The sequence below is a fragment of the Tiliqua scincoides genome, chromosome 5, assembly GCF_035046505.1.
Source record: "Tiliqua scincoides isolate rTilSci1 chromosome 5, rTilSci1.hap2, whole genome shotgun sequence".
Taxonomy (NCBI): Eukaryota; Metazoa; Chordata; class Lepidosauria; order Squamata; family Scincidae; genus Tiliqua; species Tiliqua scincoides.
In genome coordinates, this window is record NC_089825.1 from 6,612,307 (window position 1) to 6,624,693 (window position 12,387).

The window sequence follows — 12,387 nt, forward strand, 5'->3', positions numbered from 1 at the left end:
GGAACTACAGGCTTTTTTAGGACTTTTAAATTTTTACCATTCTTTTCTGCCTCATAAGGCAGCAGTGGCAGAGCCATCGCCTTTTGGATAGAGGGGCTCCATGGGTTTGGGGTCAATGTCAGGAGGTTGCCTTTCAAGAAGTGAAAAGACTACTTACTTCTAATTCCTTATTGGCTCATTTTGATGAGTCACTGCCTGTGGTTTTGGCAAGTGATGCTTCCCCTTATGGTATTGGTGCAGTTCTTAATCATAAACTGCAGGATGGCCGAGAGGCGCCTGTAGCTTATTATTCACGGACCTTATCCCCAACTGAGCGAAATTATGCTCAAATAGATAAAGAAGCCTTAGCAATAGTGGCAGGGGTTAAAAAATTCCATGATTATTTGTATGGTCGTTGTTTTTCCATTATAACAGATCATAAGCCCCTGTTGGGCCTTTTTGCCCCTGACAAGCAAACACCACAGATTTTGTCCCCTCGCATATTGCGGTGGTCTATTTTTTTTGTCAGCTTATCAGTATTCTTTGTATTATCGACCAGCGAAGGCTATTGGACATGCAGATGCTCTTAGTCGTCTGCCATTGCCTGTTTCCGGACCAGATCCGGCTCCAGCATATGGTATTATGCTTCTAGAATCCCTCCCAGAACCACCATTACATGCTTCTGTTGTAGCTTCGCATTCTGCTAAAGATCGTATTCTTTCCCGTGTTCTTAACTGGGTTTGGAGGGGGTGGCCAGGAGGCCATACAGATGCAGAGTTTAAGGCATATGTTACTCGCCAGACTGAGCTTTCAGCCCATAAGGGTTGTCTTCTTTGGGGTAGTCGAGTGGTTATCCCCCCAAAATTAAGAAATCAAGTTCTGGAGGCTTTACATGAAAATCACCCGGGTATTGTGTGAATGAAGGCATTGGCAAGGAGTTATGTTTGGTGGCCAGGAATAGATGCTGCCTTAGAAGAATGGGTAAATCGTTGTAGAACATGCCAGGAGTCCCGGCCAGAAGCCCCGAGAGCACCAGTGCAGCAGTGGGAGACCACTCGCACTCCTTGGTCCCGGGTACATATAGATTTTGCAGGGCCATTTCAAGGCCAGAATTTCTTTTTATTAGTTGATTCATATACTAAGTGGCTGGAAGTTATACCAGTCACAGTTATGACTTCTCGGGCAGTTGTTAGGGCCCTTCGTAGGATTTTTGCTACCCATGGACTACCAGACACTATTGTATCAGATAATGCTACACAGTTCATGTCTGCAGAGTTTAAAGAGTTTATAGGCAGGTATTTGATTCACCATGTGACATCAGCCCCTTTCCATCCATCCACGAATGGCCAGGTAGAGAGGATGGTGAGGACTACTAAGGAATCTCTGTCTCGTATTATCCAGGGTGATTGGGATCAGCGGCTGGCAGCATTTCTTTTTAGCCAGCGAGGGACCCCTTGTACTACTACAGGTCGTAGTCCAGCTGAACTTTTAATGGGACGGCGTTTGACAACCCGTTTGGACAGATTGCATCCTGATAGAACGACTGATAAGCTGCCAACTGCGGAGACACAAGAGCCAGTACGCAGCTTCAGTCCTGATGATTCAGTTTATATCAGGAATTATGCAAATGGCCCGGCATGGATTCCAGCGACTGTTTCTCGTGCTACGGGTCCAGTTTCATACGAGGTGGCCATCCCAGATGGGAGGATTTATCGTCATCATCTGGATCAGATGCGTCGTCGAGTGTCTGATTCAGCGCCAGTGACATTGTCCCGTCCCCAGGGATCAACAACAAGATGTGCCCAGTGCAGGTGCCAGTCAGGACGTTACATCTCAGGAATTGGAGCCTTCTCCAGTTCCACCTGGACCCACTGATGTTAGGGCACCTTCTGAGAGTCCTCCTACAGTGACATTATCGGCTCCAGAGAATACTCAAGAGCTGACAAGGGAGAATGAGGCTTCAGTCCCAGTGTTGCGTCGCTCTGTACGAGAGCGTACACGACCTAGATATTTGGAGGACTATGTGTGTTAATTCTAAACAACCCTTGGGGGGAAGGGGTGTTATGCATGTGAGTATTATCACCTGTGGTGAAAGCAACAGGTTATATGTGATTGGCTGTCCAATCAAGAGGGATGTAGGCTTGTTGGAGTTGTATATATATCTGGGGTATTTGTGTATGTGGCAGTGTGATTTTAATTCATTTGGAGTAGGAATAAACAATGATGGAACTTTTATTCAAGTCTACTGATGCGTGAGACCCACTATATAACACATGGCAACGGTGGTTTTCACTTAAGCCAGGACTTTAAGCTGTGCTGCCACTCTTTAAGGAAGCTATATGCAACCAGATTCCATGTGTTGAACCAAGGAGGCATTACAAGAGTAGCCTTTTTACCAGCTCTCACACAGTGGTGTGCAGAAAGTCAGGAATTTCACATGTACTATATGCACAAAACTACTGTTGTACTTGGCAGATGTATAAAGAAAAAAATCACAGATGGACTGGAAGTCATGCCTGTACTAGACCAAGAAAGGTTTGAAAAAAATGTGTCAAGATTATTTTGCTCTTGTGGGAGGAAGGAACAAAACTGCAGAAACCTTCCAGTCTGATGGCCACATAAAATCTCCTAAATGATGAGTCAGGATCAGCATACAGGTACTTGTGGAATTAAATAAAAATTTCAAAGCTGATTCTTGACACTAGAAAACTCAATTTGAAAACTGTCAGGCACTGGCAATTTGAGAACTGTTTTACAAAGGAGTCACTATCAAATCTTACACTGGAAAGAACTATGGTTTCCACTGCTATCAGTTGTGAGTTTTGAAACGCTGCCAATTCAGCAGCCCGAAAGACTGATAAAATACAATCATTATCTATGGCTTGATGCCTCTCAAATGTCAAGAGCCCACTGACAACTAATCTAGCAGCCCAGAGTGCTTACACTTCAGGGTGTTGTTGCAATGTAGGTTCCCTGAAATGAGATAAGAAGCCATTTCGATGCAGGTTCCAGAGAAAAAAGCACAACACAGAAAAGGTAGTATCCTCTGTTGAACCAGCTTCTCTTGGTGCAGCAAGCTTGTGAATTGCAGAGAATACTTTCTCAAGTAGAGGGGGAAAGTAGCAGAGTTTCCAGGCTGTCAGGGCTGATGTCTGAAGACAAAGTCAAGGCAGAGCCAAGCAAGAAGAAGGTCAATCACCAAGAAATCAGGTTGTGAAATGCAAAGCAAGGAAGATAATGTGCAGATGGATGGGTGAGCAGGTGCACAGCTAGGAAGGCAAGCAGGAGAGAAGCTCAGAAGCAGACAATTTAGTCTGCCAGAAGTTTAGTCTTCTCTGTACAGACAAAATACTCAGCCTGAGGAGCCATACCAGAATTGGAGGATTTACAGAACCGGGAGAAACTGCATTGGCTCACTGAATCACCAAACAAGTGCTGACTTTAACCACAGTTCGTCTTTCTGGTTAGCCATCTTGGAGGTATCAAAATACAGCGTTTAGCACCAGGTTTCCTCTTCTGAAAACCTGCTACAACAATGCAGAGTGTAACACACTTAGATATGACTGCCAGAATATTCTGTTCAAGGCTCCTGGAAGCTTATGTAAACTATCCTTTTTACTCTCAACTATCTTCAGAAATTATTATTATTGACCATCATCATCCCTGCTTTTCCATATAAATACACACTATGTGCCTTACAAAGATAAAGGCATCAATAAATACAATAACATTCAGTTGAATAAAGACATCTCAAATAACAACAATACAGTAAAACAGCAGCAACAAAATCAAAACAGCAAGATTGTTTCAAATCGGCAAACACTAAAAATTTGTTCAAATAAAGATAAAGTTTTCAAACCACAAAAGGGTAAATTCAGAGTATTTAAATCATGCAATTAGGAGTTGGTTTGAACAGTCTCAACCCAGGGGGGGGCAGAATGGGGGGGGGACAGCCAGAGTGGCATGATCTTTGTTTTTCCACATGGATTTGTCTGATTCTGCCAGTGATATTCAAAAAGGACCTTCAGGGCCAAAATGGTAAGTGTCCATGGTCCAAGAAACTCCAATGAGTTCTTCACACCCTCCCAAAAAAATCTCAGAAATTCCCCCCCCCCCCCCCGCTCCATTTTCTCCAGCTGAGAATTTGGTGGAGAAAATGAAGGGCATTTTGAACCACCTTTTGTTCATTGTTATCTCTGTGAATTGGAGGATATAAACAGAAAGAGCTGAGCAAGGCCTTGTTTCTTTTTGGTTTCTTTCCTCAACAGCAAGACACTTTCCACTCCTTAGCCAACGACCCTTACGGAACATTCCTGGAGAATTTTTCTTGCAGTTTGAGTAGTACACACCTTGTACACATCTTTTCTTGTACACAGTAGTACAACAGGAACACAAAACCAAAACATTAGAATTTTCATATTGTGACTGGAAAGATGTGGCAAACTTTTGCCACACAGTTCAACAGGGGATTTCTAGATGGTAAAGATTAAAAGACAAGGCTCAAGCAGGCAACACAAGTCTAAAATAAACCTGCCATGAGACGGAATCTACTGCCCTCTCCTGGAAAGAAAGAATCACCTGAAAAGAGAATTTATGACAAATGATGTGCAGCGTTAGGATTCTATTCCCCACTAAATACTTAGTGATTATCCCTTACAGTCTGACACCATGCACGTCTACCTAGAAAAACACACACACTAATTTCATTGGGACATACAAGTTCTTCATATGACTATAAAAGACCTACAGACCAAGCGTCAATCAGTCCTTTTTCAACAGTGGCCAAGCAGCAGCCCTCAGGCAGCCCTCCCCTGTTTATCCTGGGCATCAGAGGCACACCGCCTCTGAACATGGTTGTTCAACTTAACTGTGATGGCTGAGAGAGCACAGTTCTGTCATTAGCTATGCATTTGTCTAATCCTCTGTATTATTTATCAGTTTACGGACATAAGAACATAAGAACAGCCCCACTGGATCAGGCCATAGGCCCATCTAGTCCAGCTTCCTGTATCTCACAGCGGCCCACCAAATGCCCCAGGGAGCACACCAGACAACAAGAGAACTCATCCTAGTGCCCTCAATTTCTGTGTCCTGGTGCCCTCCCTTGCATCTGACATAGCCCATTTCTAAAATCAGGAGGTTGCGCATACACTTCATGTCTTGTAACATGTAATGGATTTTTCCTCCAGAAATTTGCCCAATCCCCTTGTAAAGGCATCTAGGTCAGACGCCATCACCACATCCTGTGGCAAGAAGTTCCACAGACCAACCACATAAGAGCATAAGAACAGCCCCGCTGGATCAGGCCATAGGCCCATCTAATCCAGCTTCCTGTATCTCACAGCGGCCCACCAAATGCCCCAGGGAGCACACCAGATAACAAGAGACCTCATCCTGGTGTCCTCAATTTCTGTGTCCTGGTGCCCTGGACATTTCTGTGCTGCTTTTCGTCCTACATAGGGGACATCAAAGTGGCTCACAGTGAAAGATTTAAAAAAAAAAAAGAAAACAAATAATAAAAAAAGATTAAAACAAGCCAACAACAACAGAGGTAGAGGTGGTATAAACTAAACAAGGACAAAAGTCAGGATGAAAACTAATCAACTGCAGCCCCTAAAAAAGGTTAAAAGGGGATTATAACCTCCAAAAGTGTGATGCCCATATGAGCCTCAGGAACAAGGGAATTCCATGGTCAAGGAGCCGCTACTAAGAAGTCTCCGTCACAAGTTTTGCCACATGAAGCTAAGCTACAGCTTATGATAGAACATGGAGCAAAGTCTCCAAAGATCATCTTAGTGAGCAGTATAGCCTCATACGGAGAAAGTGGTCCTTCAGATATTCTGGATCCAAGCTGTAGAGGGCTTTAAAGGTCCTCATGGACATTCTGAATGTCATCATTGGCAGGGGCATCCTGATTGGAAAAAAGCTGCCTGACGCAACTCAGCACCTCCAGCAGTTGTTGCAGCTATAAAGGCGGCAAAAGCCTCACCATGGTTACTACTGTCAATGGTCAGCTGTCAACATACTTCAGCAAGAATGGTTTGTTCTGCTACCACTGTCAAAGCTGATGTCACAACTGGTCCCAAGGCCTGGCACACCACAAACTGCCAGTATGCATCCTTAATGCAACATCAAAAGCAGCATTCTACCCATTCATACCAATTTTATCTGGCTAGCAAGACCTGCAAAACATCTAGCAGCATTTATCAGCTTAATTTAACATTCCTTCACCCTGCTTGCTATACAGCAGGGACACACTTACAAATTTTATATCCCAGTTTTTCAGCATGAATCCTTTTGGCCATGAACTGTCCTTCAATCAAGGCCCGTATCTCCACTTCCTTGGGAAAATCTGGGATCTGTAGAGTAGGAAAATAAAGTGTATAAGCAGATGCCCATCCAATGCAGAAAGAGAAGTCAGGGTGGGTTGACTTGGAAAGCACACATTTTTATATCACCCCTGAAAATCTGCACTTGCACCTGTCATCAGTGGTGTAGCTAGAAGGGGTGCAAAGTACTAAGTTTTACAGGTGCCTGAATGCACAATTCAAGGGGCCTCTTCCCCTCCACCTCCCCTTCAGGGCCATTCCAGGCAGTGGGAGCAAAATGGAGGTGGGACACCTCTATTTTGCTCTCACTGCCCAGAATGGCTCCCAAGGGAGGGGGAGGGGTCACTTTCATGCCACGTTCAGGCACCTGCAAAACTTAGTGCTTTGCACCCCCTCTAGCTATGCCATTGCCTGTCATTTAGTTATAGATACCAAACAGTCCTAGTGACTGAGAATGCTGGCTCAGCTTGTGTAACCCTCAGTGATTGGAACTATGTTTCTTTTTCGACATCCTCCTCAATATCAAGGACTTCTTTTTGAAATTCATCACAAGAACAGTTTTGGCAGAGGAAGAAGAAATGAGAGCCACAATAAAGTCATATGCAAAAATCTGTCTTCCTATTGCCTGCATAAAAGCAACTGACCCTGCGACATTGTCACTTCCATTGATTAAATCACTGACGCACCAACATGCGTTTTCTTTCTTTTAGGCAAACAGTCTGAAAAAGGCAGCTGAAATAACAAGACAATCAGTAGCAAGCAAACAAGGATGCAGAATTTCAGTACAATTATTCAGTTAGTGTTATTTTTACCACAATTTTAAGGCAGTAGTCTAAAACTCATGCACCTGTAAGTAAATATCTTTGCACTAAGGAAGGTGTCCTTCCAAGTATACATGCTTAGACTACAAGTGTGCAAAATACTTTACAAATCTCATTTCATTATTGTTACAACAAACCATGAAATTAGTCCATTTCTATCACCAGTTTTTAAAAATGGAAAGATGTGACTGAGACTGAGAAGGAAAGTATAACCTAAAGTTCCTCCTGCTGAATTTGTTCATGCCTGAGAGGGATTTTGAATCCAGATCTCCTATGTTCAAGTCCAATGTTCTATTAAGAACATAAGAAGAGTCCTGTTGGAGGTCCATCTAGTCCAGCTTCCTGTATCTCACTGGCCCACCAGATGCCTCAGGGAGCACGTAGGACAACAAGAGACCTGCATCATGGTGCCTTTCCTTGCAGGAGATTGCATATACACATCACAGCTTGTATTAGGCTGCAATGGCTATTTTGCAAATTTGGACCAGGATTGAAAAGAACTACTTTAAGCACCCTCAAGGATCTACACATTTTAGTGGATAAATCTGAGGATTTTTCTCCACACTCTCAACAACATAACATTGCAAACTATTTTGAGATCTCCTCTCTTTTCCAAAAGCCGTTTGCTGGCATTGAGGGAGCAGGAGGTATGGCCAGCCATGATGTGTATGTGCAACCTCCTGATTTTAGAAATGAGCTATGTCAGATGCAGGGGAGGGCACCAGGATGCAGGTCTCTTGTTATCTGGTGTGCTCCCTGGGGCATTTGGTGGGGCCGCTGTGAGACACAGGAAGCTGGACTAGATGGGCCTGTGGCCTGATCCAGTGGGGCTGTTCTTATGTTCTTAGAGGTTGAGTTTCCTGCCTGCCAAAGAAAGCTAAAACGGGAACAGATCAAGTCTGTCTGGAAGGGAGACCAGAAGTCACTGACAAGGTTGTGAAGGCCCTCTGTGAGAGAGAGGATCTGCTGGTGTGCCGCGGTGAGACAGCTCGACGGAATGCTGAGAAGTCAGCTGGCAACTTGAGAGCCTGCCTGGCTTGATTTGTTGCTATCTGCAGAAGCTCGAAAGTATGTGCTGTGTTGCCAGAGGGATGACCACACCGTGGAAGGGGAACATCTGGAGACTGAGAAGTTCTGTATATGAACAGAACAATATTGTAAAGACCCTTATCTGGTCTAGGATAGCCTGCCTGTGCAAACCACCTTGAATAAATCTGATGAGAAATCTGATCATGAGAAAGGCTGTATATAAATGCAGAATAAATAAATAAAATGCAAAGCCCTGTCAGGTGTATAGAACTAGTTGCAAAGTTCTTTGAGTGCTGTACACACAGTCTTGAAAGTCAAGTTACATCTGATTGAAAATAGCCAGGGTGTGGGCTACTACCATCTTTTGTCTAGGGGTGGAAACTCCTGACCCAAAGGTTCTAGCTTCAAGGCAATGCATATGCAGAGAGAGAGAGAGAAATTCCAGACAAGGAACCTGCCAGTATAGATGCATCATTAAGACAAAAGGGGGTTACTTGAATGAAATTCTCGTGGAGAAATTGAAACTGCATGCTGCTTCATGGTCTCTCAGTGGTGGTTCTGGACCAGGAATGAGTCCATTTGGAAAGTGGTTCCAAATTGGTTGAACCTTGTTAGTAGGTACAACATTCTGAAACATGCTACATAGAACAAAGAAGCAAGCCCCCATGGGCACACATGGATGGCGCTTTTCCCTTGGAGAACTGGGATTATTATAGGGAACCACCTGCCCAAGCAGGGCATGTTACATAAAGCTGCATGTGAACTTCTAGTGGGGGGAAGGAGTTTCTGTCTCTGAAAAAAAAAAAAAAAAACACTCCAAATACTTTTCGGGTCTCACCTCACTATGAACTCACTAGGTTCATAGGCAAATGATTGTTTCTCTGCCTCAGGCCTCTTCCATCTGCAGTATGAGGATAATAATACTGAATTTCCTTACATGGTTGTTGTAAGGATTATAAAAGAACACACTTTATTACAACGTGTCAGCCGATTCCAGCAGGTCACCAAGGCCCACAGTTTTTCCATTACAGCAGCTCTGTTTAATTAATACAGCAAAAACTGCATCAATCCTGGCCTACAGTTAACAGCATCTAAAAGAACATCATCAAAAATTGTGACCTGAGACTCTTGCGGACATTTTGCAAGAAGTTGTGGGTAATTACAAAAGCCCATCGCTCGTGGGACAAATGCTTATGGAGACCTAAATTACGTCAAACCATAGGCAACCCTGAAAGAACTGCAGAAGGTAGTCAGTTTAATCACACCACTACCCTTTCTTTTCAGTAATTAGTTGAAAAACTTCATTTCATAAGACATGTTTGCAAACTTGTCCGAGAACCCACAACAAAAAAACGGGGCAAGACTGCGAAACTATGATCATTCACAGGCTTTCTTTTCTATGTGGGGGCACTACCATATAGTACAGTGTTTTTCAGACAATGGGTCAGGACCCACTAGGTGGGTCGCGAGCCAATTTCAGGTGGGTCCCCATTCATATCAATATTTTATTTTCAATCTATTAGACTTGATGCTACACTGGTATGTGACTGTCATCTGGGGAAATTTTACAAACCTGTACTTTTAACAGGCTACTCTATATATGCTTTCAACAATGATAGTCAATGGGACTTACTCCTGAGTAAGTGTGGGCAGGATTGCAGCCTAGCATTGTTGTACATGTTCCTGCTTGATGATGTCGCTTCCAGTCATGACATCACTTCCAGTGGGTCTTGACAGATTCTCATTCTAAAAAGTGGGCCCTGGAGCTAAACCTGTGAGAACCAATGATATAGTACATTTCTCATATCTGCATAACCTTAAATAAATGGTCATGGGTGTGCTTACTCGTTGGTTGTGTGCGTTGAATCTATGAATTCCCACAGCTTCAGGGATAATCTCCATCACATCAAAATAGAAACCTAAATGGCAAGTTTAAAACAACAAGTTTATGTTGGGTAAGAAAAATATATCTTTAATCCAACAAATGATTAGCAAGGTGAACATAAGGCTGGTTAACATGTAATGCAAAGCCACTGTTTATATGCCTATCACCAAGCCTTAAGCTCACATGATCCTGACCCCCCATCCTCAATAAATTAGTTATTTTCCTGGCTTGAAGCAAATTATAGTTCGCTGTTACATCCAAGTTAGCAAATAAATGTTAGCAATTGCCCTACAAGCCAGGTTTTGGTCCTTGTTTCTAATCCTAGTTTGCAGAGAAAAGCACAAATAATACTTTCGAGTTTGTTATGTAATGGCAAACTATGATTTGTTGCCAACTAGGAAGTAATAACCAGTTCGGGGCACAATCCTGACCCTTACTTGGGCTGACAAAAGTCCCTTGCATGGCCTGGGAGTGTCGCAAAAATGCCATAAAGCACTTTTGCACCACTCTGAGGGGAAGATAAGCCAGTGCACGGACATGCACCGGCCTTCCTGCACCGACGTGGGCCCTGGGGAGAAGATGCCTTCTGTCCGTTGAGCTTGGCTGATGCAATGGTCGGGAGGGGGCATGGAGGAGGTAGGAGAAAGGCATTTTGGGGCCTCGGTGTATATCCAAGGTGGCCCAGGGCAATCCCAGACTACACCTTTGGTGTAGATCCAAGTAGACCCATTGGGGTCACTGTAGTGCAGGGGTCTCCTAACCCTGGCCCGGGGGTCAGATGCGGCCCGCAGCAAGCCTCTATCTGGCCCGCGGCCAGCCTCTTGTCCCCTGAAAGCCTCTGGCCCACTCAACTGAACATGACCGGAGCTGTACTCTGCTTGCATCTGGAGGGTGTTCTGAGGGCCGGACAAGTTGAACGAATGAGCCCATTCATTCATTTATTCACTCATCTAAGTTCCATCTCTTATTTATTTATTTAAATTTTAGATTTAAATTTTTTCCGGCCCTCAGCACTGCGCCAGATATTTCATGCAGCCCTTTGGCCAAAATGTTTGGAGACCCCTGCTGTAGTGCAACACGGGGTAAGGGGAAAGGTTCCCCCTTGTCTCGGGCTGCACTGCTTTTGGCCACAAACTTGCACTAGATGCAGTGCAGACCCACTGGCCGGCCTGTACCCAGCGCAACGTAAGGACTGCGCCCTCAGTGGATTATGAGGAGAAGGGAATGCATGAACAGAAGACATGTTCCTGTAGTGCAAGGGTTCTCAAACTTCTTGGGAGTAAATCTCCTGAGGTAAGTTTGTGCTGGGGTGGGGGAAACAGCAATGACACGATCCCCAGGAACGTACTGCTGTGGTGGCAGGGGAGCTTTTTTAAAAACACCCCTTACCTTCTGCCGGTGTTCATAGGGTGCAGGGAGTTCCACTGAGTGCTCCAAAGGGTTTTTACAAACTCTGCAGGTTCCTTCTGTAGAGATGGTAGAGCTAGAGGAGACTGTGGTAGATGTAGCTCATGGAATCCATCTCGAAAAGGCAGCTATGCCACTTCCCTGTACTCCATCCATGATTACACAAGGGGACTACAGACAAAATAGTAGTGAGGGAACGCCTCCAACCAAGGGACCAGCTTCCAAGGACACTATTGAAGGCTTTTTGCTAAATCTTGACCCTGAGGAGGAGGACATCATCAGTGGAGCGGTGTTAGCTACAAAACAACTTCCTTATCTCGAACAACAGAGGGTCATTAACGTGTTGGAGAAGGTAAGAGAAGAATTACTTAAGAATTCTGAAGAGAGGAGGTTGGAAGAAGAAGGACAGTTCAAAGAAACCGCCTGTTCTCAGGAGCTTCTACCTAAAGCCCAACCGTCCATGATGGATTCTCCAGTCCTTATGAATCCATCTCAATCAAACAGGCACAATGTGTAGGAAGCTCCTGACCTACATCATCTTCCCCACCCTACATCTGTTGCTATGTTAGAAGGAGATCCTACAGCAACTACTGTAGAGACATGTAATAATGTTGCACCACACATTAGTGCATTATTGGATCAACTGGAATCGGACGGACTTGTGATTGATCGAAAGGCTGTACAAACTATAAAGGACTTACCTAAGGAAGGAAGGAAAAAAAATAATTGATTGTTTAACCGATCTTTCTGAGCATTCCGGCCCACTTCGTGATGTTTATCAGAATTCACTGCATTTAGAGACAGAAACTCTTCTCCCAGATCCCGGCCTAAATGATTCCATTAGCCCTGTTACCCATACTATTGCATACCATCAGAAAGTCCCTGGCTTTTTGTCGGGGTTACATCCAACTCCCCACAGACTCCCAGACATTTAATT

At 44.2% G+C, this 12,387-nt stretch overlaps 1 protein-coding gene across 1 annotated transcript in view; it reads right to left on the reverse strand.

Annotated features, from left to right (window-relative positions):
- Positions 1-12,387, reverse strand: part of XYLB (xylulokinase) — a 91,057-nt gene that overhangs the window by 40,056 nt on the left and 38,614 nt on the right. Inside the window, exons 14-15 of the mRNA XM_066627498.1 lie at positions 10,004-10,077; positions 6,242-6,338 (exon numbers count right to left, since the gene is read on the reverse strand). Coding sequence (XP_066483595.1) covers positions 6,242-6,338; positions 10,004-10,077 — 171 coding nt within the window. The remainder of the gene's footprint in view (positions 1-6,241; positions 6,339-10,003; positions 10,078-12,387) is intronic.